Source organism: Drosophila pseudoobscura, chromosome 2 (assembly GCF_009870125.1).
Source record: "Drosophila pseudoobscura strain MV-25-SWS-2005 chromosome 2, UCI_Dpse_MV25, whole genome shotgun sequence".
NCBI classification, from domain to species: domain Eukaryota; kingdom Metazoa; phylum Arthropoda; class Insecta; order Diptera; family Drosophilidae; genus Drosophila; species Drosophila pseudoobscura.
The window spans coordinates 14,149,636-14,177,206 of record NC_046679.1 but is presented as its reverse complement, the minus strand read 5'-3'; the positions used below and the strand labels follow the sequence as shown (position 1 = coordinate 14,177,206).

At 47.4% G+C, this 27,571-nt stretch overlaps 5 protein-coding genes across 8 annotated transcripts; 2 read left to right on the top strand and 3 right to left on the bottom strand.

Annotated features, from left to right (window-relative positions):
• Positions 1 to 3,614: 3,614 nt before the first annotated feature.
• On the bottom strand, positions 3,615 to 10,168 carry LOC4801669 (uncharacterized). The gene is made up of 2 exons (XM_001358684.4): positions 9,547 to 10,168; positions 3,615 to 9,484 (listed from the first exon to the last, which is right to left on the bottom strand). Exons 1-2 carry the CDS (start codon positions 9,998 to 10,000, stop codon positions 3,726 to 3,728), a joined length of 6,213 nt encoding a protein of 2,070 aa, XP_001358721.3. The 5' UTR covers positions 10,001 to 10,168; the 3' UTR covers positions 3,615 to 3,725.
• A 636-nt stretch (positions 10,169 to 10,804) lies between these two features.
• LOC13036408 (uncharacterized) lies at positions 10,805 to 11,540 on the bottom strand. The gene is made up of 2 exons (XM_003736512.3): positions 11,267 to 11,540; positions 10,805 to 11,194 (listed from the first exon to the last, which is right to left on the bottom strand). Exons 1-2 carry the CDS (start codon positions 11,280 to 11,282, stop codon positions 11,043 to 11,045), a joined length of 168 nt encoding a protein of 55 aa, XP_003736560.2. The 5' UTR covers positions 11,283 to 11,540; the 3' UTR covers positions 10,805 to 11,042.
• A 393-nt stretch (positions 11,541 to 11,933) lies between these two features.
• Positions 11,934 to 23,394, top strand: LOC4801668 (uncharacterized protein DDB_G0283357). 4 transcript variants are annotated; one of them, XM_001358683.5, is made up of 3 exons: positions 11,934 to 12,699; positions 18,785 to 19,825; positions 20,842 to 22,057. In XM_001358683.5, the coding sequence occupies exons 1-3, from the start codon at positions 12,495 to 12,497 to the stop codon at positions 21,846 to 21,848; spliced, it is 2,253 nt and encodes a 750-aa protein (XP_001358720.3). In that variant the 5' UTR covers positions 11,934 to 12,494; the 3' UTR covers positions 21,849 to 22,057. The 4 variants fall into 4 exon arrangements, with proteins under 4 accessions (XP_001358720.3, XP_015037351.2, XP_033235586.1 ...); XM_015181865.2 differs by lacking the exon at positions 20,842 to 22,057 and adding an exon at positions 22,431 to 23,394 and having other exon boundaries at positions 11,938 to 12,699; XM_033379695.1 differs by lacking the exon at positions 11,934 to 12,699 and adding an exon at positions 17,720 to 17,813.
• Positions 23,262 to 24,712, bottom strand: Rpn7 (regulatory particle non-ATPase 7). Its single transcript, XM_001358681.5, has one exon. The coding sequence runs from the start codon at positions 24,584 to 24,586 to the stop codon at positions 23,417 to 23,419; it is 1,170 nt and encodes a 389-aa protein (XP_001358718.1). The 5' UTR covers positions 24,587 to 24,712; the 3' UTR covers positions 23,262 to 23,416.
• A 530-nt stretch (positions 24,713 to 25,242) lies between these two features.
• AP-2mu (adaptor protein complex 2, mu subunit) lies at positions 25,243 to 27,306 on the top strand. The gene is made up of 3 exons (XM_001358680.4): positions 25,243 to 25,574; positions 25,638 to 26,076; positions 26,135 to 27,306. The coding sequence occupies exons 1-3, from the start codon at positions 25,398 to 25,400 to the stop codon at positions 26,830 to 26,832; spliced, it is 1,314 nt and encodes a 437-aa protein (XP_001358717.1). The 5' UTR covers positions 25,243 to 25,397; the 3' UTR covers positions 26,833 to 27,306.
• The last annotated feature ends 265 nt before the right edge of the window (positions 27,307 to 27,571 follow it).

Here is a 27,571-nt window from a genome sequence, read left to right as displayed (position 1 = left end):
TAAGCATTTGCTTCAATGCGGCATTTGATGAATGGCCATCGCATCCAATGGCTAGAGAAAATGCTGCAGCAGGGAAATATTACACAGAAAATGGCGTCAAATTTGGTGTCTGTGTTAACAGATTTATTTTAATGGGATCTGTGCACAAGGAAGTCCCCGATTTGGTTTTAAATCCAGCGCCAAATTGCACAAAATTTAATGAATATTTCTTATCATTATAAAATGCATTTGGACACTTGATTCGGGATGATTCCCCTGGTAACACCTTGCCTAATATCTCCACGATTAACAAGTTCATTAAGTGTTCCATCTAAGATGCAACTAAAACACCAATTTAAGGTAAATGTCATAAAACTGAGGGTGTTTTATGTTGGGGGAGCCAACACTTATCCACTGTCAATGTGAATCTGGCAGCCAGTGAAAAGCATTCGCGGCTGCTGCTGCTGCATGACAAGTTTTCCACATGCCACGAGGGGGAGAGCCGGCAGAAGAGGCACAGGCACTGCTGCACATCTTTTAGCGGCATATTATTTGGCAAATGTTTTGTAAAGACCAACGAGAAAAGGAGAAACAAACCCAAAAAAAGCAAACATCGAACTGGCAATACACGTAGAGACACGTCGTCCCAAAACCAGCTTTCTTCGTCGTGACTTTTGATATTTGAAATGAGATGCTGAGATGCTGAGACGCCTCGACGCCATTCCACAGATTGCCTGGTGAGCATTTGAACCCGTTTGCACCCTTTTCCATCTGCATGGCCACATGCGTTTTCCCCTGGCTGCAGACTCAAGTTTAAAAAATAGTTTTCAATTTTCTCATATTTTTTTTATTGCTGAACAAATTTTGATTGTGGCGAGAACGGCAGCTGCAGCACATGCTCCAGCCACCTGGAGGCCGAACGTGATGATCTGGAGGCAAATTGAAAATGCATGAGGCAAGATGGAGCCTGGACCTGCAGCTCCATGCGGGAGGGGGAGCAATGTGAACTGATTTCTTAATGAAGTTTTGCGGTTTTCAAATTTGCCTCTGATACAAGTCGGATCATCGCCGAGGGTAGCGCTGTCAGACCTGTCATAACGCGGGCTAACCACAATTTTGACCTTTCCCCTTTCGTTTGGTAACTGTTGACCTCACTGCCGGCAGATTGAATAACCTTATTCGATTCGCCACGCCTCGTTCCTACTACTGTTCCACCAGCCACATAATAGAGTCATCCAAACGATAATCGGAGGGGCTTAGGATGGGGCTCTATTGTGACATGGGGCACTCTCTTCCATTCCGTATGTCAACTATTCGAGCATCCACTCATCCAGTCATTTATGATTAGAGGTGGCAAATGAAACCATAAAGAGCAAAAAGAGCAACGAGTCTGGGGTATACAATAAATAGGACAAACATGGAAAACAATCGAGAAATTTGTTTGAAAATAAATTTGTATAAATTGTAGATACGAGTATTCGATATAAGACAAAGGCCTTTGTGCCACATGAAATACACATGTCAATGAGGGCCGCAGTAATAATTTAAAATGCAAATAAATAAACCGAATAAACTCGACAAGAAATTCATGGATTGTCGTTTAAGGTGTGAAATATGAACGCAGCAGAGCAGCAGACCAGCAGACCAGACCCAAAGCTCGAGATTTGCCAACGCATTTTGGTTGTTCATTTGCATCCGCTCTGGGATTGGGGATTGGGATTGGATTCGTCTGGGCTTGGTTTGGGTCTCCGGTTACATTTTTTCGTGACCATGTCAGTTCCGGATTAGCCGAAATGGGCTTTTAAGTAAGCCAAATCAATCATGGAACAACCGCTTAATTGTCTACCGATCTGTGGTCACACCCACAAGACCCACAGATAGGCCCTTGCTACTGACTGAACTCTTGAACTCCTTCCGTCCCAATGGCCCTTTGTGTGTGGCTCAGTGTCAGGGTAATTTGTTTTCTATCTTGTGGTCGGCATTTTTCACGGAATCCCCCGGTCAAGCCTTTGATTGGAGCCCGAGCGCAAGAGAAACTATGAAACTAATTGAAGAATTGATTTTGATTGATTTGTTTCTGGATATGGGTATGTGAAAAGTGAAATCTTGGGAACCAATATAAAGAGAAACTTTTCCAACAAATTGATTCTTAAGGGTAGAGTTCAGAATTGCCTTATTAGTATTATATAAGACCATCTAGTGCAACTAATAAACAAATAATCAATCTAGTTAGGTAATCAGTAATCATTTCCCAGGTCGTTTATTACCTCGTAGTATTTCCATGTTGTTCCAAATTTATACATTTATTCGATCAACTCCAATTTCAGGGCAGAAAAAAACACATTTGATATGCCAAGAGATGACGTCCGGCTCATAAACAACAAAATGCCAAGCAATATCAATCAATTATGTCGAATCCAAGTTTATCTGCAACTCCAGGCCAGCCCCAGCCCATCCTTAGCTTCGTGTGTGTCTTCTTCTATCATCCAAAAGGCTAGTGGCGAAAGCATACATATGCGATGATGCCAAAAATTCACAACCATCTACATAGATCATGCCTTTTCCATAGCTAAGAGATATGTCTTCTATCTTCGTTATTTTGGGTGCTAAAAACATTCCCCAAGATATTATTAGTATAAACCATCTCTTAATACATTTATGGCTGCTTCAATTGATAATAATATGATTGAAATATAATAATTTCTTGGATCCTAAGGCGCCATAAGGTATCATCGTAATATGTTGCTTCCATCACTAGCGTTTGCTCTTGAGATACTATACTCTTGTGATATAACCGAGAGGGAGCTTAAGTTTCGAGACATCTAGCAAAATCATAAATCTTTTGAATTTTTCCGTGGGGTCGCATCACTTCTGCGCACTTTGCTTTACATATCATATCAGAAATGCAGATAGAAACAACAAATATCAACATGTTTCGCCTTAAGCCTTTTCGAGTGATTAACATTTTGTTGACCCAACAAATTGTAGGTGGTGACCCAAATGAGGGGAGGACATGACAGGGCGGGGAACGCGAACGCGAACGCGAACGCCCACTGGGACCGACTGGTGCGTGTGAAAACGGATTGGCCAAATTAACGAAAAACTTAAGGGGTTTTGCCATCGGATGGCAGTTGTTTCTACTTTGGCTATGCTCGAAATCTTTTTGGCCTAACTGATCTTTTGTTATGCTGATGGCCCGTAATTTGTCAAACGGTTCGTTCCCCCAACTGAAGGTTGAGGGGCTTATGGATCAGCCAGAGACATGACAGTTGGCTTTCAACACACATCTGTGAATGATTTGCTTTGGGAGACATCACACTCGACCTCCACAAATATTGATACCAAATGAGCTACAGCCGCAATAAGTCATGCTTTAGTTTCCACGGGAATGCTTAATCATTATTATCGACGGGTGGGCTTTGGGTTTAGACAGTAGTGGGGAGTTCTCACAGATTGCCAGAGCAATTCAATCTGCAATATAGCTCAAGTATTTCTGTGTCTGTGTTCCTCTGGGATCTCTGGTACATTATAGAACACCACATGATCCCTATCCGTTCATATCCTTGATACGATAAGCTTTTCAAGGGTTATCCCCTTTCTTTGGTTCTACAAACATGACGATCCTCGATTCAGTTATAGATTCAATGCATACAAATTTATATATTTAAGACTTTCGATGCCTATACAATAAACACAATTCAATAGGTATGGGCTTAATTTAAGCAAAAAACAATAAAATGGTTTCCCTACAATGGTCTCTCTGCCGGTTGCCGTGCCTGCCACCAGTCGCAGACGTATTCCCTCAGGCTGGACAGGGCGAGGACGGCATGGACATCGAGCTGCTGTTCCTTGGCCAGCCAGTCGCAGTATTCCGAGCGAGGACACGCGGCGGAGCCACCAAAGTTCTTCACATAGCGGATTCCCGGCAGCTGATCGGGCCAGTGCCGCGCAACGCATTCGAGGAGCGCATCCAGCTCGTCAGCGGACAGGAGGCTATGGTGGCCATCCACCGAGGAAGTCTTCCAGAGAACGTTGAGAAGGCGAGCCAGGCTGGCCCCAGAGATGCGCGGCGAGAGCCGCGGCAGCAGTTGAAGGACCAGAGAATGCACACGTGATTGAACAATGTCATAGTTTGGCAGCTCTGAGCGGGAGGCGGCCGCGGCATACCACAGATTGTTCAAGATGCTGATGATGCCCTCGATGACGTCGAACTGATGGAACTCCGTATGGCTGATGACGCCGACGAGCCACGAGTAGATGCCCACATGCTCCAGCATGATCTTGACGCCGCCGGGGATCTTCGCGCAGGTGGAGAGCACCGAGAGGAGCAGAAGTCTGGTCTCCAGCGTGCCCAGCTCGCACGTGTAGAAGGTGAGCAGCACCTTGAACGTGTTGGTCGAGACCAGCTGGAAGAGATCGGCACTGCTCTTGATGCCGTACCGCAGGAGCTCCACCATGAAGTTGCGGTACAGATGGTGCTCCGGTTCGTGCGAGTAGAAGAACACGTTGAAGTCGGGTATGGTCTGGAAGTTGAAGCTCTGCTTCAGCCTCAGATACAGCATCAGGCGCTTGTACAGCAGATGCGTCGGCTCCGTGCTCAGGTTGAAGCTGTGTGCGATAAAGAGGGCCGGTATTAGCGGTACTCGCGGCGTGCCTCCATGCGTGCCCTTCTGTGCGAGCCACGAGGTGCGCAGCTCGTTCAGTCCCGCCTGGATGTTGTCGTAGGCCTGCGACCACAGCGGACGCTCGTAGAACTTCGAGAGCTCGAAGTGGGTGCGATAGCGTTGCTGGCAACTGGCGGCCGCCAGCCGCATGTCCTTGTCCAGCGAGGAAAGGGCACAGAAGCTGACTGCCAGGAGACCGTTCTGGACGGGCCAGCGGGCCCACACCACCGAGCCGGGGGCGAAACAGTGCAGCATCAGGGGCAACAGGAAAGCCGGGTCGTAGCAGGACTCGTATATCTCCTCCCGCTTGGGGCAAAGACGTCGCACATCCTGAGGGAAGTCGTGGCAGCCCTGCTCCACCATTTTCTCCAGAGGATTGTCGCCGAATCTTTGGGATTTCTTCGACGGATTCAGGAACTCAACCTCGGGCAGCTGCTGGCTGGCATGCAGGCTCCTCCAGATTGGGAAATTCTCCATGGTGTACACGCTGGTTTCGCGCACAATCAGGGCCATCACCTGGGCCACATTTGTCTCCTGCTGCTGCAGCTTTACCCGCTCATCCTCGTCCGCGGCTCTTAGGGCATAATGGGCCACGGCGCTCTCGCCCCATATGAACGGTCGGAACTTCTCCAGGCCCACGTCATGCCGCTCATAATGCTCCAGCAGAGCCAAAGCATAGCGATCGGCGGCCGAGAGCTTGGCATGGTAGGCTCCAAGGATCACGGGAACGTGCGACGCCCGCAATGCAGTGGGTCCCTTCCTGGCCAACGTCTCCATGAGCTGCAGAAGATGTGTTTTCGTGTCGCTGGTAGCACCCAGGAGATGATCGAAGCAGCACGAATGTGTGCAGATCATTTCGTAGAGCAGAGCTGGCGTGGAATCCTCTCCCTCTGGCCTATCCGGCGTGCAGTCGCCATAGAGACGATCGCACAGGAACGCCAATAGCTTGAGGATAAGTGCATTTGTCTGATCCTGCTGCGGCTGCTGCTCCTCGCCCAGATGCAGGGCCAACTTCAAGCAACTCTTGCAGAAGTTCAGCCATTGCGGGGCATTCACCAATCGACTCCAATCCAGCTGCAGATCCTCGCTCTGGTCTCCACTCAGCCACCACTCGTAGCAGTTCCAGGTAATCTGCTCCAGCTTGCTCATTTCAAGAGCCTGTTTCTTCAGATCTAGGGCCAACATCTGGACGTTCAGATTCACATAGTTGACGAAAACGCTGCCCTTCTGTTTGCCATCCTTGGCTGCGGCGAACGCCTGCCAGTAGATCTCGCGCAGTACCCGGATCTGGAAGAGCTCCACAGAGTCGAGCTTCAGCTGCTTCTGACAGTAATCGATGCACTCCGACTTGGGCATGCACTGGGCAATGAGCAGGGCACTGGCCTCCGCGTGCTCCCGATAGATGAGGGCCGCCTTCTGCGGCTTCTCTATGCTCTTCATGAATCCGTTCTTGTACGTCTGGTAGCAGCGCTGAAGCAGCGCCTGCGGCACTTGATAGTTCTTGGACAGGGCAATGTCCAGGAGCGGATAGACAAGTTCCTTTTGCTCCAGGTTCTCTGGCAGCAGCTCCACAAACGTCGCGGAGAGTCCGGCCCGACGGTCAAGCAGCAGGCTGGCCAATCGTATGGCCGACTTGCTTATCTTTCGCGTGGAAGTGAAGAAGCAGGCGAAGAAGCTGCTATCGCACTCAACCAGGTGGTGATGGAAGTTGACCAGGAACTGCAGAGTGGCCGCCTCCAGGGGCTCCAGTTGCTGTTCGCTGAGCTCACATAAATCCCCGTAGTAGCCCAGTAGTCTCCTGAAGGACTCCCTGCAGTCGATGGGCTCCTTAAGCTGGCTCAGCCGGTTCAGCAGCAGCAGCAACAGCTCGTAGTAGTGATTCGGTTTGCTGTTGGACATGTAATCCTTGGCCAGCAGCTTGGACGTGAGCAAATCCAGCATCTGAGAGCAGCCGCTGGCACTCACCTCGAATGTTTCGACCAGTGCCACACACTCGCTGAGTTGCTGATGCTCCTGCGGCTTCTCCACGGAAGAGTCCAAGGCAATCTCCAAGGCCTTAATCAACTGCAGTCGATACTTGGCCGTGAAGCTGTCGAACCGTGGTAGACTCCGGCAATGATCCGTCAGGCGCCGCAGGAAGATGACGTAGTTCAGTCGATTCTCGCTGGTCTCGCTCAGTATCTGGGTAGGATGCAGCGGTCCAAGACGGCTGTTGTAGATGTAATGGAGCAGATGGTGGGTGTGGGTCTCGGGCTTCTGCTGATCATCCTCCTGTTGTATCTCCTCCGCGCCAGCATCCACTTGGCTGGCGATTTGCACAAATTTGATGAGATAATCTGCCGTTTGCTCTGCTTGCGTCTTGGTCAGACGCTGCCTGGATAACGACTGGATGAAGACGAACAGCAGATCTTGGACATAGATCATGTTGCGACGCGGATTGCTCAGGCTGAAGTGCAACGGCATCGTCTGTCCTTCCTCTAGTTTCAGCTCAAAGTGTTTGCCATCCTCTGGCTTGAAAGTGATCTGAAAGGCCTGCGAATCCTCAGCAGTTAGAACCTTTCGGAGTTCCTTCAGAAGCGGCCATTTCTGAGCAATGGCAGCGGGAAGTTTCTTGGGTTTCTCCTCCTCGCTGCCGGGCAACCAGCTCTTCATGTAGTCGTGATATTTCTCCAAGTGTCCATCGTACAGCTGCAGAACCTGCTCCGGCTGGCTGTGGTAGTGGAAGAGCATGACAAAGACCTGCTCCACATAGGCGTCGTACGGCGCCTCAATATCCACGCCCTGCAGCAGCAGGGGCATCATCTTGCTCAGCATAAGGACCTCCACATACGACTGCACTGTCTGGCCCGCCTTGATTTGGGCAAACAGTTTGCGGATGTTCTCGCTGCTAATGGCCTCTGTTGCATCTGAGGCATCCAGTTCCGGCAGCTTGATCTTCCGCCAGTCGAGGCACAGAATGGTCAGCAGAATGCTAACGACATTCTCCACAGTCTCGGCATCGAAACCGATGAGCGATTCCAGCCAGATGTTGATCTCATTGCTGCAGGAGTCGAACAGTCCAGTGTTTAGGAAGAGGCGATTCAATATGTTGCCGGCCTCCGCCTTAATGGCCAGATCCTCCAGCATATAGGCCTTGATGAACGAGCGGAAGACCTTCCCAAAGAGCTCCTCTTGGGGATTCAGAGACATCGGGAACAACAGCAATATCGTCTTGATCGACTTCAGTTCCAGCTCAACTTTGACGAGCTCCTGGGGCTGATCGACGGCATCGAAATCGGTCTCGTAGAGCGGCCGCAAAACCTCCAGATAATCGAGAATTTTACTTGTTTTGTTGACAAATGCTCGATTCTCTTTGCACATGAGCAGGACCAGATCCAGGGTGACGGACAGGCACTCCAGGACATTCACTTCCGGCTGATTCTGCTGCTTGATGGCCAGATAGAGGGAGTACAGGATCGACTCGATGGTCGGAAAGTGCACCAGCAGGTGGTTCAGCAGATCGAATTTGAATTTACGCATCGAGTTGCCTGCCTTTTTCGACTGCTCCCTGAGTGCAATGGCGCCCACATAGTTGCTGTACTGCCTCATCATGGCGAGGAGCAATCGCTGCACGGCCAGGCGCAGTTTGAAGTCCTGATTGTTCAGCATGCCCTTGCCCGTAATGTGGAGTAGCCCCTCAATGGGCAGACACAGCTCCTTGATCCAAAAACCGAGGTCCGTCAGCGTCATCTTGTTGAATGCGGTCGACAGGGAGCTTGGGGGCACGGCGTCTATGATCTGGGCCAGAAATAGTGCCGCCTGGGGTATATCGTTCATCGGCACTTTGCTGGGGCTTATCAGGCAGGAAAAGTTTCGCACCGTATTGCGTCCCAGATCGGGACACGCCGTCAGGGTCTTGATGACCAGTTCCGTCTTGCGTGGATTGCTGTAGGGCTTGTAGAGCGAGCCCAGCACCTTGCCCTGCAGCTTGTTCTGCTTCTGGCGGTAGTGGGTCATGGCATCGAAGCAGATTCCATGCTTGCGGGAGGTGAGCAAGAGCAGGAGCAGCTCATGGACAGCAGCTGCAACAGCTTCGGCTTCCTGTTCGTTCGGTTTTCCCTTGGAGTGGTTGCTGACGAACAGAGCTGGCAGGCCACTTGGACCCTCCCAGTCGTAGAGGCGCCGCAGGGATTTGCAGCATTCCAGATCAAAGACCAGGACCTTTTTCGTCTTCTGGATGTCGGGGTTTTCCAGCACATATTGCCTGAGTGCGTTCAGCACCACGCAAACAGTGACATGGTCGTCATAGACCAGTCCCTTGGCGAGCACTCCAATCAACTGACCCCGATCCAAAATGTTCCTTATGAGCAACGCATTGCCATCGACTAGGAACGCCAAAATAAAGTGTATGTACGCCTTGCGGACGGTTTCGTCGTTCTGGTAGTCATTCTTTGAGTGGGACAACATCTGATGCATGACGCTCACATTCGAGAGGATGTCATAGGAGTTTAGAACCTGACGTCCTAGCTGCGGCTCCACGCACACAATCGCCGTGAGCAGCTTGAGTGCGTTGCGGCGATGGCTAGGCCGCGACGACTGCAGCAAGTTCTCAAGCACTCCGCCATGGGCTTTCAGAAAGTAGCGACAGCCATGGGCCGCAGACTCGATGTGACCCTTTTGATTACTGAGTATTTCCATCACGATGCGGTGCAGTGCCTCGGTGAGGTAATCTACATGCAGAATATTACTTTTGTCGATGCGTTCAAAGGCCTCAGCCAGCTCCAAGGGTTTCCCTCGCTTCTCAATGTACTTGGCAACGATCCTGGGACGCGTCTTGCACATGAACAGAAAGTGCCGCAGCTCTGGATGGATGAAGAATGGGCTTTAAGTATAACCAACTAGAAAAGTGGCATTGCAAACCTACCTGTTATAAAACTATTGCTACGGAGCTTTGTTCGGAAATTCATCATTTTGAAATCATTGGGAAAATTGGGTGTATTCTCCTCCGGTTCAATCCCGGAGTCGGGGCTTATCTCTGCTTCATCCAGTGCGTAGTTAGCGTCACCGTCTCCCTCCGGAACCACTTTCTTTGGGTGCCTTTCCTTACGTTTCTTTTTCTCTGCGGATGGAGGGGCGACATCCATTTCCACCTGTTGCACTTCTTCTGCATCATTACCAGATGTTTCTAACCTATTTACCTTTTCCTGGGGAGACTCTTCTGCTGTGTCCTTTACTTTATTCGCCTTTTCCTTCTTTTTCTTTGGCGTGTCCGACTCTTTGGGAATCTTTTTCGGGACCACTACCTCGCCATCATCGAGCTGCTGCTCCATGCTCGTCGCTTCATGTTTCCTCTTGCGCCGATTCGGTTGTATGGCCATTTTGATATGTTGACAACACGCTTGTCAGATGGCCGGAATATCTTCAGCAACGTCCCTTACCTCTATTAAATAAATAAATGCACTTTCAAGGAATTTGGAATTACGGCGCGGAACACACGTGCTGTGAACGATGAATGGACTTAACCCACATAGCCCCCGCTATTTAAACAGGTGAACGACTTGAGCGGAAAATAATGCTAAATGCGAAATATTTTTAAGGGTCCTTCCTAACCTAACAAATAACCCATGATATCTTTCACCTAAACTCCACTAAAATCCTTCAAGTTTCATCCTCTTCGTGGAGGGTATTTCAATACCCCCTGGTCGAGAATGGGTTAATTGTCCACGATCGGAAGGAAAATTCCTCGAGTTAGATATTCAATTTGATATAAATAACTAGCTAGGCACTACAAAAATAATTTTATCCTGCTTTGGAACGTAATTATTAATGTCTTTATTACAGATTGACAGTTCTGGACCTATTGATGCATTTGATTGGTTTTCCGTACATATATCTCGATCCCGATACATATTCTGCAAAATTTCGTTATGATAGCTTTAAAACAGAGATTGACCAGTTTCTGCATTCATTAGTGCCTGGGATGACAAACATTACCTCAATTCTATACTATCCCTTGCCCCAGGGTATGCTTATTCAGCGGCTTGTGTGCTGCTTGTACAAATCATATGTTTTTAACTGCTTTCGATACTATCGACTACATAATCGCTAGAGCTGCGCGCCGATGTGGAATTTGAATGAAATCTAGTGGATTGTGGAACAAATTGACTGCTGCATTAAAAACATGCCAGATAGATGAATATATTGTTTAAAATTTTCTATAATGGAGAACTAAGATCGTATTGAGAATACATATAATCAGTTTAACGTACAAATACAGTTGGTCCTAAACACTGAGCGTCGTTCAAGAGTCGCATGCCGCATGGGCATATGACTCATGCGAACGGTTTTTTCCCATTTGGCAGTTTCAAGTTTTTCCTTCTACGTAATCGCTTCCTTTCTTTTGAATTGTTCATTGGCCAACTAATCATCCTCCAGCGCTGCATTCGTAGCTCCACTGGGTCCTCCTCCTCCTACTGGGGCCGATGTGGTGGGAACAGGGAACTCCGGCAGAGTGGAACGCTGTTTTCCCGGAGCCGGGGGAACGGGAGGTAAATCAACAGATTTACTTGTGGCTGTCAATGTTGTTTAGTTAGACCTCGTTGTTTATGTTTAATCAGATAATCTGATAAGTGTTAATAACTTACCCAAACAACAACCCATTATACTTCGCAGAGCAGTTTCCTGTAGAGCGTGCAAAATTGTTGAAAGTTCTTTGAGCACTAAATCAGGCAAAATCAAATCGGGGGCCAATTGACTCGGTGTACGTACGTATGAGTACACCTAACGTGCAAACGATTCATGGCTTATTGATAAGACGTTCATTTCTTTTCATTTTCTTTTTGTTTAAAATGTAAAGTGGGTTATTTATGACCGTGGGTATGGCAGCTATCAGTTTGAAGGTCCGCAAGGGTTCTATGGGACCAATAGAAATGAGCTTCGGGGTATGGTTATAGCGCACACTGTCGGTCGCCTGCAGCCATATCATTGAGGTGGACTCGACAATTAAGATAAGAGCTTATCGGGACAAACAGTTTTGTACGCTTCATGGCTGGCTAATTTCAATTATAAAATGTATCGAGCACCGATGATATATATCGAAAGAAAAATAATATATTGTAAGGAAAATGTTAATTATAATTCGAATAATTATGCGATTTATTATTTCTGTAAGACAATAAACATGAAATATTATATATCTCTTTTTTTATCTTTTCTGATATTTGAATATTATCTGCTTCGCGGTTCATCTGTCAACCAACATTCATTTTACAACACTGTCGTCCGAACAGCTGATTCGTCGTGCTCTCCTCTCTCTCTTCTTATCTACCCTGCTCACTCGCTCTCTCCGCCCAACGTAAACAGCGTATTTCACGCTTTGATAAAAATGTTTTAAATCAAAAAGTGTTAATAAAAGCCGAAATCAAAATCAATGCGGCTGTGGACGCCGACGGTCGTGTGCGCGTGAACGAATATTAAAACAGGAAAATCAATCAAACAAAAGAACAAACAATTTATTGACCAGCAGCAGCAGAGTGCGTGAGAGTGTAAGGTGGCGAGAGCGAATAGGCGCAAGTTTGCATATTTTGTGTTTATGTTCTACCTGACATTCGGCAGCTTTTGCTGTGAATTGTGAATGTAGCCACAAAGTGAACGAGCCGAGAAATCACGGCCCAAAGCGAATAAACAAGTATCGTAAAAAGAACGGCCATAAAACGCAGGTCTCGCTCCGAGCTCCGAGTCTGTAAAGTAATCCAAATCTAAAAGTTGCGTTGTGGCCAAAGAAATAGCTACTGCTGGACAGTCAGCAGCCCCCAACCAAACCGACAATCCCCCAAACGAGAGCCCTCCAAAAGCTGGCTGAACGGCAGCGCCATGGATGATGAGTTCAAGCTCTGCTGGAAAAACTTCCAGGAAAACATTGCCAGCGGATTTCAGAACCTATACGACCGCGGTGATCTCGTGGACGTTACCTTGGCCTGCGACGGCAAACTGCTGCAGGCCCACAAGATAGTCCTGGCCATATGCAGTCCCTACTTCCAGGAGATCTTCACCAGCAATCCCTGTCGGCATCCCATAAGTGAGTATTCCATTCCAGCCATCTAACAGATGTGGGAGGTACATAACTTCTGACATGTTCTAAACTTGGGAATTGCTAGAAATTCCTTTTGTTTGCTCAAGTTGTTCACGCCACAGCCGTTGCTGTCGTCTGTGCTCCGTAGTCCGTCCGTCCGTCTGTCCATCTGTCCATTCAGCCAACCAAAGTGCGCTTAAAATGCAAAGTTATACGGCGGTAAATATACAAACTATGTATATGTATGTATTCCTTTGTGCAGTGCATATGTTAGACATGGCTAAACATCGCCAAATGGCGATAGATATTTGTCATTTTATCACTGATAAAGTGCACAAACCGGGGGGACACTGGGTCGACGTTTGTCTTCATCCCTGTGGCTCCTGTCCGGCACGGCACCCGTCACCCGGCACCTATCTATCTATCAGTTTATCTAAAAGCGCCCGTCAGCCTGTCTGTTCGTCACTGTTGTCAAATGCCAGCCCCCAGCACGATATAAATCAACTTCTGTATTAAGTTCCGTGACACATTCAACAGTTATCAGACGCCGAAGAGAGCAGCAGAGAACTCCAGCCACAGCTCCAAAGCTGCAGCTCCAACTAATGGTGGCAGCACGTGTACCAGTTCGGAGGCAAATAAAATGATTTCGCTTGTCATAAATCTAAAGGCAAACAAGCAGGAGGAGTAGCAGCAGCAGCAGCAGCAGTACGAGTACGAGTAGAAGTAGGAGCTACGAATCGAGGTCTGATAATCCTCCGTTGAGCTATGCTATTGACGCCACGTTGTCTCACCCGGCTGCATGCGTGCACGGGCTGCGTGGACTGCACGGCTCTCTCCATGTGTGGTAGCTGCAAGAGTCGTGTCTTTGGTGGCTTGTTTACTTACGCTACGGATACGCATATGCATTGTGATAAGGGGTACACTCCAATCGAAGATTGGGTGCGTTGCTGACCTCATCAAAATGTACTCCACAATGGACTCTACTCTAGAATGGTATATGGATATGATATCGCTGACTGCCTGACTGCCTGCCTGCCTGCCTCCCTGCTTTGTGGGTGACTCTATTCCATGTTCAATTCTGGACGGACAGAGTCCGTGTTATACACGGCCAGCCCTGTGCTGCACGGTGGCTTTATCTGATCAAGCGGCAATAAAAACTAAGGTTTTATCTTTTCAAGTAGCAGCAGGAAGGTGCTACCTACCAACAAATAAGGTACAAGAGGTATTTCCAAAGATAAAGAATATTAATATACCCTATAAATAATGGTAACGGTATGTTGGCAACTTGGGTGGGGGGCTGGAAGTTATTAAAAATAAAGCAACTAAGCAACCAAGCAACCAAAAGCAACAACTACAGCCATCATCGAGGTGCTAACAAGCCAAATGTGGTGCGTGTTACACAAAAAACCACTCGATCGGTTACCAGTGCCATCCATCCATTCAGCCAGCCATCCAACAACAATAGTCTAAATATTTTTATCTTTTTATCGCGTTTAACAATCATTTATTGCCCAACTGAGCAACTGGGTCCCCAGCCATCCAATCCCCTGGCCACTCGAAGACATTTGAGATATTGATTAGACGACGACGACGACGACTAGCACGGGTTTTGTGATACGCTCTCCGTCCGGGCCAAGTGGCCAAGTGCCGTGCTATATGTATCTACGGCACACAGCTGCTCGCCGAGCTAATCCTCGAATATTATCTATTTCCATGCCGTTTAAGTTTTTATTATTGGCATAAACAACTCGGACATCGGACATTTTCGTTCTCCACCTGCCCACAGAGCAGAGCCCATGTCGTTTATCAGCCACTTTGCTTTGGGTATCACTCTTAATCGTAAAATAAGATTTTGAACTTATTGCCATTGTGTTGTGTTAGATAACGCACTCAGACGAATGGCAAATGGGTCTGGGTCTCGTGTGATATTGGTGGCTCTCGAGGACCAGTCAGCCATGGAAATAGCCCCAGCCCCAAGCAACCGGAGTCCAAGCGATCTCCACTACCAACCACCCCTCCCCATTCACAACTTCAAGTAGCTGTTGCTTAGCAGCCATAAATGTTTCGCTGAAATAATATAATATCGATCGATGGACTTGTCGTAAATATCAAAAAATAACCAATGTTATTTATACATATGTGCATACGAGTGTGTATTTTAGTGCCCAAAACAGAAGCAAAGACGTGCTGTTTATCAGGCCCCATGGTTGAGCATATTTTCTGAGGGGGAAGTACTTTTAATACCGTTTATCCGGTCCTTCAGTTAAGATCAGCGGTGACAAGTCTTTTTTGGGCACAATCCTTTATCAGCGAAACTCGAGGCGAGCCTCAATGTCGCTTATTCTGAACATGCGATGTATGTTGTTCTTTCAATGCTCGGAAGCACGAATGTGCCGCGTCATGGGAACGATGGTGCGATGGGAACATTTGGGAGCAAGGACGTGGCTTAGATCAATGTTGATGATGAAGTTTAGCTTCATACTTGGCTTTTCTTGAACTGTAATCTTGGAAAGATTAGAAAGAAAGGAAAGTTAAGAATAGATTATACGGTTGAAGAACGTTTGATTTACGACCCTGGAAAACTGAGATAGATCCAAATAGATATCGAGAGCAATTGGAATAGATAATGTCAGGAGAGTCATCTTTATATACAAAAGTATACACTGGGAAGTTCAGATAGATCCAAATAGATATCGAGAGCAATTAAAATACATACTGTCAGGAGAGTCATCTTTGCATACATAAGTACATCTCGACATCTTCAAAAGCTAAGAATCATAAAGAATATCTAAAGATCTTTACATACATCCCAAAAATTGTTAGAATGATCGGCAGGCGTTCGATAGGTGAACTAAAGAATTTGTCCCATATCTTTGTTCAGCATCTATTAAACAGCTAAAAATCTTATGGAATGTTATAAAAATCCTTAGAAATCATAGGAATTCTACCAATATGGCTTATTATATTATATTATTATTATATAATGTAAGTGTTAATATCTTATTCTATAATTGGTTGGTCATCGCCGAAACTGAAGCGCATTTTGAGGGTCAGAAAATCGTTCTACAAAACCGGCATCGAACGTTTGGAAAGGCGTTGGACTGATTGTATTGCCCTAGAAGGAAACTATATTGATGAATGAATTCGAATTTTGATGTATTTTCTTTGCTAGACCGGGGACTTATTGCCCGATATGTTATTGTAGATATATTGGGTAAGCCCCTTACGCACTCGAGGACCACTACGACCCAAAATAGAGAGATATCCAAGGGTCGTAAATAAATCGTTAGCAATTGAGCTAAACATTTGAATTTCTATTAGGGCATATACAATTCTCATCCTTTAACAGTATTTTTACTAGACCAAATTGAAATGAAAATTCCCTTATTGAAATGGAATCCTTAAATTCATGGCACTGATACTTTCCCAATGATATATACTTTTCTAAATGAATCTTTACGTTATATCCCATTAGCTTTTGTTTTTCAGGGATAATCCTTGAACGGCTTTCGCTTCGGGAATTGCCCACACGATACCCCTTAATGGCCTGCTTACGTCGCTTTTTATGATCCCTTTCATATAATATCAAACTTTGACTTTGAGCATATGAAACTTGATAAATGGGGCTTTTATGGGGATTGTCAACACAACAATTAGTAATTTATGGGCACCGAAATGGCAGTAGCCGCAAAATTAGATTGTTTAGCTATCGGCTAAGCTATGGGCTAATCCCTAGTCCAGGTGCCAGGCCTAGGCCTTCGGAGACATTGGCACTGGGGAAAAGGTGATACATATATCAATGAGTGCGGAACCCAAGTCGGAGGCACTATAGAATCTATCCAGAAGGGGGAGAGAGACACTATATCAATGTATAGCTGGCCATTGTGTGCCGTTGGGTTGGCTGGAAGTGTTGTTGGGGCTTCTTACTTTTTATCAGGTTGTACTACTACCAGTACGACTATTCGACTACTCGACTATTATGGCGTTTTCAGAGATAACAAGTATTTATGAATGTCAAAATGAGGGGCAGCCCACTCCACTCCACTACTACACTCCAACGACAACGAGGGTAACAACAACAAGATCCTATTGGCGTTCTGATTCGATAAACATTTATCATAATCATAAAATAAAATTGTTTTTGAAATCGATCGCGTGCAATCCGATTGGTGGAAGCGACTACAGTGGGCGTGATCTTGGCCATACATTTGAGGGTGTAGCAGAGTAGCAAACGAAACGAAACCGAGCCAAAAACCTTAACCGAAAGATATCTTTGCCGAGTTGTCGAACCGGCCAGCCATCGTAAGATCTCGCACCCTCGTCTTGATCTATTTATGAGACTGATATCAGCGGAGATCACTTCGGGGTCAGCGGCACATAAAAATTCCCCTTGGCATCGCGCCGCTGTACATCGGTTGGAGCACAGAAAAGATGCCCGAATTGGACATTTTGGTGTCTGGGATGGTGGATGGTGTGGGTCTTATCAGCAGCATACACACGGATTTATCACATTTTCCGTGAACTTTAGACAAAGTTTATCTACAGCTCCGGCATAAATTGTTTATTGATTCGCTGGCAGGCTGTGTGTGCCTGTGCCTGTCGCTGTCTCTGTGTCTGTGGATCTCTTTGTCTCTTGATCCAGGGCCAGTCTCTATCGCTATCGATTCCTCGGATGCCCATGAGTATCTGTGTTTGCCCAGAAAACTAATATAAGCTCTGTGTTGATACGTAAGCCCGTATCTATCTGGCATCACCAGTCAAGCTCATGTGTAGATCAGATCGGCTGGGGATTACAGACTGTACCTCTCCAAGCAATAGGCGTACATGCATACTCCTATATATTACATACATATGTACATATGTATATTGCCCGGATTTTGATCTTCGCAGTGCGAATGGCGAACGCAAATACGGACATGCCAAAGGCAAAGGCCCAGGCCCAGGCAGCCAGATAGATAGATAGACACACGAGACAAAACGATCCGTAATGACGACTACGGCGAATGATAGGGCAAACACTTGATGGCTGCTGCTGCTCCGTCATTCCGTCCTCAGATTAAGCAACAGACGAGAACTGATCGTCGGATTAATACATTCACACACACATCCATCGGCGTATTGTACGTGGATGTTTGTATATTAAATTGTTATTGAGAACAAGTGATAATATTGTTTTTAACTAGATGTGATGCTGTGAGTCTTGCACAGTGGTCTGCGATCGGGAATGAAATGGCGGGGAAAATCCTGGACTAATGTCGGGGGAATTCTCGCAGAGCTGGGGAATCCCATTTCATAAACGTAGATTGATTAAAGATACCACGTGGGGAAACACTTAAGGGAGGGTCAGTAATGAATGATGGGTTTATTGGTGTATTTGGAAAAAAGAGAAGGCGGTGATCCCAAGGACCTCTGTTGTTGAGGTACAGCGACGGCAGTCGCTTGAAATTGGAGTAATTCAGAGAGCCGGAGAGCTAGAGCAGAATGTGAAGGAGCTAGAGGTAGGAAGGATGTGGTGCAGAGATTAGGAAATATTATATCCCATATATAGATTACGTCTAATAGACAGCATTGAGTGTCTATAATATTCCTATATCCATTGTGTCTCTCCTGCCTTCGGATATAACCGATTCGCACCACTGTGCCGTGTCCGTGTCCGTAGATCGTAGAATCAGTTTCGAATCCCGGACAGCTTCAGTTCCACAGTTCCTCAGTTCCATAGGCCGTGTCGAGAGCACTCCGATGATATGTCATGCTACTTATTTTATAATTATTGCTGTTGCTGCCCCGCCGCTCCCCTGCTGCTGTTGCTGCTGCTGTTGTTGAGGTTTATATTTAAGTTTTCAGATTTCTTATCGTAGCTGTTTTTATGTATTGATTTAGTATTTGAACGTTTCGATGATAACATCTCCACTATGAATGTGACCTCCTTTCGGTCTGTGGATGATGTCGAATGGTGGTGTTGTTGTTGTCGATCGGGCGGGGAACAGACATATGCGCCTTATGTAAACGGTTCACCAGCTAGTACTTGGGGAATTTTCGGGGGAAACAATCACTCAAAAAAAATATTGACTAATTCTCTCTCAACTTGCAGTCATTCTCAAAGATGTGAGCTTCAACATTATGCTGGAACTCTTGGAGTTCATGTACCAGGGCGTGGTGAACGTGAAGCACACGGAGCTGCAGTCGTTCATGAAGATCGGACAGCTGCTGCAGATCAAGGGCCTGGCCACCAACTCCAACTCTTCGCCGGCGTCCAGTGCATCGGAGAAGTCTGCTAGTCAACCGCCCAGCCATGGCCAGGCGGAGGAGTCGTCCCCCAACAATACCCACAATAACAGCCACAGCAATAGCCATCACAACTCCAGCAACAGCGCCAACAGCGTCGCCAACAACAACAGCAACAACATCACGAATAACAGCAGCAGCAGCAGCAGCTCCAACAGCAAACCGGATGCGGATCACAGTGAAGCCAAGGGTCAGAGCACGCAAAGTAACTCGCGGACCACTTCGCCAGGCGGTGCCAGCAGAGCCTCCAGCGAAGCCAGCCACCTGTATGCTCTGAATAAGCGACCAGCGCCTTCCGACTTCAGCAACGACTCCCTGTCAATCTACTCGGGAAAGCAGCAGCGGCGTTCCATGAAGGAGCACACCGGTGGGCAGCACGAGGGCAGCAGCGACACTGCGGATAACGGCGCCATGATGGAGAACCCCCTGAACACGGAGGAGTTCTTCCTGCCCCCCATTCCGCACATTTCGCTGGGCGAACCCCGATACGACCTGGGTGGGCTCAAGCGGGAACAGGATGGCCATCATGGAGCGGGTGGAGGAGGAAGCTCCGGCAGCGTTGGCAGTCTCAGCTCCTCGGCTTCCTCCTCGACGGCAGTCAACACGCTCCGCAATCCCTTTGGGCCGGCCTTCAATCTGGACTACAACTTCTACAAGCCGAGCGGCAACAATAGCGGCGGGCCGAGCGGTAGCTCCAATAATGCGGGACCAGGGTCTGGTGGCAGCAGCAACAATGGATCCTCTGGCCTCGGCCTCGGCCCCGGCTCCGGCCCCGAATACCCGAATGAGCTCTACATGCCCAACGATTACTCCAAGAACTTTGCCAATCATATGGACATACCGTCAAGTAGGTGTTCCACAAATCTTCTGTCCGGATTACTTTATTTATGTTTCACTTTTCTGTTGCACGTAGCTTGGCTTTCATTTTTGATTTTGATTTTCATTTTAAGCTTAATATGAGTTGTTTTTTGCTTTGCATGCCACTGCGGCTCCTCATCCACACATCATCATCACCATCATCGTCATCGACATGCATCCCAAGTACTTACCAGCCCACTTACTAGCACTGTCCCCCAAATGAGGATTCAGGCTTAAGGCACGGGGAATGGAATAAGAAAACCCTAACGAATAATGGGAATAATTCTTTGTTTGTAAGGAGGATATTTTGATTAGCTATTGCAAGCAGTGAAAATTCTGTGAATTCAGTGAAAGAATATGTATTGTATGATTCGCTCTTCAATCAGTTTGTTAGATATGCATGCGGAACCATTGATATATATATTTGTCCGTTGATTGTGAAACTGAAACAGGATAGCAGAGATATGAGAAGAGTATTTACACATGTCGAGAGATTCTGGTCTTAGTTTGAACCCAAATCCTTTGATTATTTCTTCTGAATGTACAAAGAACACAAGAGCCGTTTGCTATGCTATTATTTTTGTGAAATTTAGAGCCTTTTTAGGACCCAACCACACTCACAACAAAAAACAGCTCAATCCCTCCTAACTATGGCTTATTAACCCAATTAAACCCAACTAAAAGACACCGGAATCATATATGTATGTAAAACGTAGTTCCCTATTTACTTTGAACCTAACCTTTGGCTTATTAACCGAACCGACGCCTAACCACCAACCGCACACAGTCTGAACAAACGCACACAGCCGCTTACTCCAGCAAAGGTAGCAGGCCACTCTATTATCCCCTGGTGGCGCCGCCTCCACTTCCTCGAAACAGCTCCCCCACCCCTCCCCCTCTCTGTAAATAACATTCGTTAAGACGTTCCAGTGAAGAACTGTCCACTAATTCGTTCCATCATTGTACGTTTGTTTGTTGCCCGGACGCTGCTTGGCGCTGGAGCAGATGGCAGCAACATGGTGATGCTGTCCACCACCTCGCTGCTCCATGGCAACTGCGTGTTCAATCGCAACAACACGGTGGCCACGCAGCAGGGCATGAAGACCTACTGGCTGTGCAAGTCCTACCGGATCAGCATGTGCCGGGCCCGCTGCATCACCCACCTGGGCAGGATAATCTCCGCCACGGGCGTCCACAACCACACGCCCCATATGCGCGGCAGCCAAGGGACGGCGGCTGCAGCAGCATCCGCAGCTTCGGGTAGTGGTGGCAACCCCCCAGTGACGATCTCGCTGGCGTCCCTCCCTAATCATAATCAGCCCGGCGGCTACTCCATTGCGGATGGGAGTCACATTGGAGCGGATCTGAATCACGGCGGCGGCCCCACTAGTAGTCGGTTGGGTGCAGCCAGCAACATGTTTGCCAACCAGACGTCACCTCCGGCAGCAGCCTCACATCATCACCATCACCTGGGCCAGCCGCTGCCCAACCTCCTGGTGCAGCATCATCCGACAGCGCCGCATATGGAGCAACACGGCGGCATGGGGACTGGAGCGCCACCCTCGAATGTTATGCACAATCCCAACCTGATGCATTTGCCCATGCAGCCGCACACCCATCACCACCACCAACAGCAGCAGCAACAGCAACAACAGCACTCCCCCCACGCTCACCATGCAACAGGAGCGCCGCCACCGCCACCGTCCCAGCACCATCTCGAGCTGGGAGGGGGCCAGGGCGTGCTTCTCTCCCCCGCTCATATGCAGCAAAGTCCGCAGTCGAATCGAAGCAGCCACTCCATGCATGCCCAGGAGTCGCCGCTGGGCATCAAGAGTCCGCCCCCACCACCCGGAGAGGAGCAACAGCAGCAACAACAACAGCAGCAGCGAGTGGACATCAGCTCGAGTGCCGATGGGTCGGCAGAAAGTGCTGCCGCGGGGACGGCGCATGTCATCAACTCCATTACGATATCCCCCAGCAGCAGGCACAGCTTCAAGATGGAGAACATTTAAGGTTGCAGGCTCCGCTCCTGGTGCACCGCTCTAGAGGAGCTCTAGGCTTTAAGGAGGAGTAACTTATTGCGGCTGGAGCCGCGTAGCTAGTGTCTGTAGTAGAAATTGAATGCGAAAACAAATTGAATTTGATTCGAGTCGCACGTGTACATACTGACGTGTATATCTGTTTGATAAACTAATGCAAAATGATAAACTAATACCACTCACGCAGCAGCGGGCGCTGTGTAATAAGTTCCAGATTAAACCTGAAAACTAAAATCTGGGTGCCTTAGTTTTGGACTTGTTTCACGGCGCTGGGCGTATATATTTTATGTAGTATGGGTATTCTAAGGGTATGCTCTCCACTAACCATCCGGTCCGTCAGGTAAGTCCGATCTGCATGACACCTACACCTACACACACACAAACATACATACAATAATTGGGCTCATTCGTGTACGTCCTGGCATCCCAAAAACATAACCTCAAAGAAAGTAAAGAAACGATCCATAGACCTCCCACACATACACACACAAACACAAGCAGAATCCACAACAGCAGCCTCTCCTCAACTGCAATCTTGTCCACTCTGTATTATAGTCGCACCCGGCGAGCACTGGTTCCAGGGCAAACTGGAGTTCATGCTGAGCCAGCGCGGCAAGCCTCTGCTGGTGCACGACGGCCACACCTTCGGGATCCAGTACGTGCGCAAGGACAAGAAGTACTGGCAGTGCAATCTGTCGCGCAAGTTCAACTGCAAGGCCCGAGTGACTACCACGGACACGGGCGAGATTATTGTGACGAACAACGAGCACTGCCACACGGAGATCCGACAACACCTGCGCAAGGACTACCAGCGAAACAAGGTGATGATGAATGCGCTGATCAACTTGAGTACGAACCGATTCGCTGATCTGCGGCGGCATAATCTGGCCGGGCTGGGGGCTCTGCCCATGGTGCCGGGTGCCATGTCCCAGGGATCGCCCATCGATGAAGTCGTGCAGAATCTGCACGATCTTGCCAAGGCCTCGGCGGAGGCCAGCCAGCAGCAGCAGCGGGCGCACGAGGCCATGAAACAGGACATGGACGAACCGTTGGACTGCGGGCTGCGCAGTTCGGTGGCGCTCGAGGAGATGGCTCGCAGCTTCATGGCCAACAAGCCCTCCATTGCCTTCCCAGGACACGAGTCCAGCGGTCATAACATAAATGATTTGACCAAGGATGACTCGTGGAAAGAGAAGAGCGAAGGCGATGTGCACTAAATAGTTTCGTTTCCGTTAATCAGGAACGTAGCAACACTACGGTTTGGCGGAATAGACTTCAATTCAAAACGTGGACAGTTAAGTACAAAAATGGAATGATTGCAATAATACTCAAATACACTAAAAGACAACATAACCAAACCAATTCCAAAGAATTTAGGTAATTAAATACATATGTAAACGTACAATTTATTAGTGAATTTCCAGCAACGCGCATACATGAATTTTTATCGTTTTTATTGTACGTTACGTTAGTTTTACACTGTAATAAATGTTGAATTTTAATAAACTTTTTTTATAAACATCGGCTTCTCTACATCTAAATTATATATTTATCACGCGACTCAGCTTCTGAATGCGATTGAGCAGCAGATCACCCTGCTTGATGGTGGCCTGGTACTGCCAATTCTTGTTGTCCGGGCGATTCGTCTCCACAATGCCGCCGACGCGATCCACCTTGGCATGCAGCCTACCAGCGGCGATGAAGCGTGCCAGCTCCTGGTCGATATAGTCCACAGTGACCCCAAAAGACTCGGCCATGTACTGAAGCGTGAGGGAGCGATAAGACTCCAGTAGTTGGGTGTACCCAAGGATGCGCATCTCTCGCACGTAGTAGCGGTAGTGAGGGTGGATGAGGTAGTCGGAGCGCAGCTGCTTCTCGACCACAGCTAAATGTACGTAGAAATTCTCATACTGACAGTTGTACAGGGAGAAGAGGAACTGTTTGACATCGGGCAACCCGTGCAGAACCTCCTGAATCTCCGAGCCCTTGATGACTTTGTCGCGAAGCTCGTTGCGCGGCAGGGCTATCATGGACACATACACTGTGTAGCGCACAAATGTGGGGTAGTCCATAAGCTCGTACGAGGTGAAGGTGCTCACGGTGTCCAGGAAGAACGTTGCCGCCGCCTTGAAGTCGCGCACTGCAACGGAATATACTCCCTGGTATACCTTCAGACGATTGCGGCGATCCCAGTCGCCGCCCTCCTCAATCAGGTATTTTGCCTTGTCGATGTTACGTGTTATTAAGTCGTGATCCAAATAGAACAGGCCCAAACGGATGAGGTGGAACACAATGTCCAGGCGATGGCCCAACGAGACGGTCTTCTCGTATGTCTTGCGGAAGGCTGTCTCAGCAGCGGCTTTGTCGCCAATGCGGCACAAATACTCCGACTTTTTCAGGTTAGCCTCGCGCACCTCCATTTCGCCCAGATTCTTATCGGCATCTTCGATGGACGCATCCAGTTGTTCGATCTCCACGCGGTTGTTCTCCTTCATGCGCGCCAACAGATCCTTGTCCACAGTCCAGCCGAGTTCAGTGCAGATATGTTCGTACCATGGTGCCATATTATCGGCCCGTATGGCGTCCAAGAGTTTCGCCTTTAGGCTCACATCTTGTTTGTGCTCGGCCAAAGTCAGCAAAAACTTTGTCTGGGCCAGCTCCAGGTTTGGGTTCTTCTCCAAACCCTGCTCTTCGAGGTTTTCAGCAGGCATTTTGTTTATTGGCTACTTTTCGTTTCGCTTAACACAGGAAACAGTTGAATTTCTCGCACGAAAATAAAATTTTTGTTTTTTTTTGTCAAAGCCGCAGAGTCATGTACAGTGTGACCGAGGATTTATTGATCAAATATATCGTCTGACCCTCAGAAATATACCAAAATATACCGTCACATTTTCAAAATATACCGTAAATATACTGACGGAGTCAAGTATACATATTTTTTTTTTATATTTGAATTATATTAATAGCTATATAAAACCACTAACAATTTAGAAATTGTCAAAAAAAGATTTTAGCCAAAAATGTCAAACAAAAAAACATAAGGGAGTCATCAATTGCTCAATTCTGATATTCCTCAAACTGGGAGATTGCAAGATGGGTATATGTGACATACACACTTACGTTTCATGTCGTTCTTGAACTTTATTTGTTTAAACCCTGTTTTGGTTAAAATACAATAAAAGCAAGGGCTAAAAGCTTGCCAATCAAATATATAATTGATTCATCAATCGTATAAAATTGTCTGGGCATGGCTAAATGTTCTATATAGTTAATAATATTCGACGGAATATCAAAAACCAGGAATATTTAAAATATAACTTAAATTCGTCAGTATATTTACGCTATATTTCTGAGGGTCGGACGGCATATTTTAACGATAAATCCGCGGTCACACTGATCTGAAAAGGGGAGTGAAATTGATTTTCTGATAAAAATTTTCCTGAATTTTCTCGGAAATCCTTTGGGGCAAACTTAGCATACAGGTTCTCTGGCCAGGCTTCCCAGCAGACAGCAGCGCACAAAATGATTGGTGGTTTGTTTGTGTACAACCACAAGGGCGAGGTTCTTATCTCGCGAGTTTATCGCGATGACATCGGACGCAACGCAGTGGACGCCTTTCGGGTCAACGTCATCCATGCCCGCCAGCAGGTGCGATCGCCGGTCACCAACATTGCGAGGACGAGCTTCTTCCACATCAAGGTATGCACTTGCCACGTCCACCGGATGCACTATCAGTATTAAGCATCCACTTTAATCTTTCAGCGTGCCAACATTTGGCTGGCGGCGGTCACCAAACAAAATGTCAACGCTGCGATGGTATTTGAGTTCTTGCTGAAGATCATCGAGGTGATGCAATCGTATTTCGGCAAGATCTCCGAGGAGAACATCAAGAACAACTTTGTGCTCATCTACGAGCTGCTGGACGAGATTCTGGACTTTGGCTATCCCCAGAATACGGATTCCGGTACTCTCAAGACATTCATTACGCAGCAGGGAATCAAGTCGGCCACTAAGGAGGAGCAGATGCAGATCACCTCCCAGGTCACCGGACAGATTGGCTGGCGGCGCGAGGGCATCAAATATCGGCGCAACGAACTATTCCTGGATGTGCTCGAGTATGTCAATCTGCTAATGAGCCCCCAGGGCCAGGTTCTGTCGGCTCATGTGGCCGGCAAGGTAGTGATGAAGTCTTATTTGTCAGGTAAGGATTTGCTAACTAGTAATGGAGGTCTCATTATCGTTGTAATGATTCACTTTAGGCATGCCCGAGTGCAAGTTTGGCATCAACGACAAGATCGTAATGGAGTCGAAGGGGCGAGGGCTCTCTGGCAACTCCGAGGCGGAAACTTCGCGTTCCGGCAAGCCAGTGGTCGTAATTGACGATTGCCAATTCCATCAGTGCGTCAAGTTGAGCAAGTTCGAGACAGAACACTCGATCAGTTTTATCCCGCCGGACGGTGAATTCGAGCTGATGCGGTACCGCACCACCAAAGACATTTCGTTACCATTCCGTGTTATTCCGCTGGTGCGCGAGGTGGGACGCACCAAGATGGAAGTGAAGGTGGTGCTCAAGTCGAACTTCAAGCCCTCTCTGCTGGGCCAGAAGATTGAGGTGAAAATACCCACGCCTCTGAACACCTCGGGTGTGCAATTGATCTGCCTCAAGGGCAAGGCCAAGTATAAGGCCTCCGAGAACGCCATCGTGTGGAAGATCAAGCGCATGGCGGGCATGAAGGAGACGCAACTGTCGGCCGAAATAGAACTGCTCGAAACGGACACCAAGAAGAAATGGACACGACCACCGATTTCCATGAACTTCGAGGTTCCCTTCGCTCCATCCGGCTTCAAGGTCCGCTATCTGAAAGTGTTTGAGCCAAAGCTGAACTACTCCGACCACGACGTGGTCAAATGGGTGCGCTACATCGGACGCAGCGGCCTCTACGAGACCAGATGTTAGACAATCAACCAATCCTGGAGCAAGAGTATCACAGTTGAATTTAAATGAAAAGAAAGGAAATCCTATAATCGGCCCTTATTGGTATTTCCTCAATCAAATTGAACAAGCAGTTAATGTATTCCAAAATTAGTTCCAGCAAGACGGCGGGTATCCAAGTAGTGGGCCCCCCACCACCATATATCGTAAATCGTATACCGCTGCTACAGCCTCCGCTCCGCAGGCGCGCTGGCTATGCGGGCGAAGCGTTCTGTGTTCCCTATACACATACCATTACCTACTATTATTTACCATTACTATTTAATTGTAAAAACTATGTTGTTTTATATGCGCGGCGGAGCGCTTCTCAAATCTCACGCTCACGTTTTCACAACTATTGATTATTATTTGTATTAACCGTATTATATATACAGATATTATATATGTATACTTTTTTCAACGTGCAAAGAACAAAGGCGAACGATGCAACTAAATGTATTTAGTAGACCAACTCTCTCTGTCAGCGCTATAAATATTGATATTGATATTCAAGTGTTAATAATATTCGAATTGTTTAATAAATAGCATGATATATATAACAAATTTCAGCATCTTTGGATAGATATTGGTAAGAGCTGGTAGCTCCAACTAATATTTGTTAGATATTCTCTCCCACAATACCATTCAATTACCCGGGGGATAGATTGTCCACAATACATATGATAGCAATACTCTAATACAATTAAAATAAAAGTATTGTGGT

Bases quoted from the DNA above. Each gene is read 5' to 3' on its own strand.
- LOC4801669 (XM_001358684.4), bottom strand. From the start codon at position 10,000: ATGGCCATACAACCGAATCGGCGCAAGAGGAAACATGAAGCGACGAGC. The intron at 9,485-9,546 runs GTAGGTTTGCAA...TCATCCATCCAG, and splicing joins TAGCAATAGTTTTATAACAG to AGCTGCGGCACTTTCTGTTC.
- LOC4801668 (XM_001358683.5), top strand. From the start codon at position 12,495: ATGGATGATGAGTTCAAGCTCTGCTGGAAAAACTTCCAGGAAAACATT. The intron at 12,700-18,784 runs GTGAGTATTCCA...CTCAACTTGCAG, and splicing joins TCCCTGTCGGCATCCCATAA to TCATTCTCAAAGATGTGAGC. The intron at 19,826-20,841 runs GTAGGTGTTCCA...GCGCTGGAGCAG, and splicing joins TCATATGGACATACCGTCAA to ATGGCAGCAACATGGTGATG.
- Rpn7 (XM_001358681.5), bottom strand. From the start codon at position 24,586: ATGCCTGCTGAAAACCTCGAAGAGCAGGGTTTGGAGAAGAACCCAAAC.
- AP-2mu (XM_001358680.4), top strand. From the start codon at position 25,398: ATGATTGGTGGTTTGTTTGTGTACAACCACAAGGGCGAGGTTCTTATC. The intron at 25,575-25,637 runs GTATGCACTTGC...TTAATCTTTCAG, and splicing joins CGAGCTTCTTCCACATCAAG to CGTGCCAACATTTGGCTGGC. The intron at 26,077-26,134 runs GTAAGGATTTGC...GATTCACTTTAG, and splicing joins GATGAAGTCTTATTTGTCAG to GCATGCCCGAGTGCAAGTTT.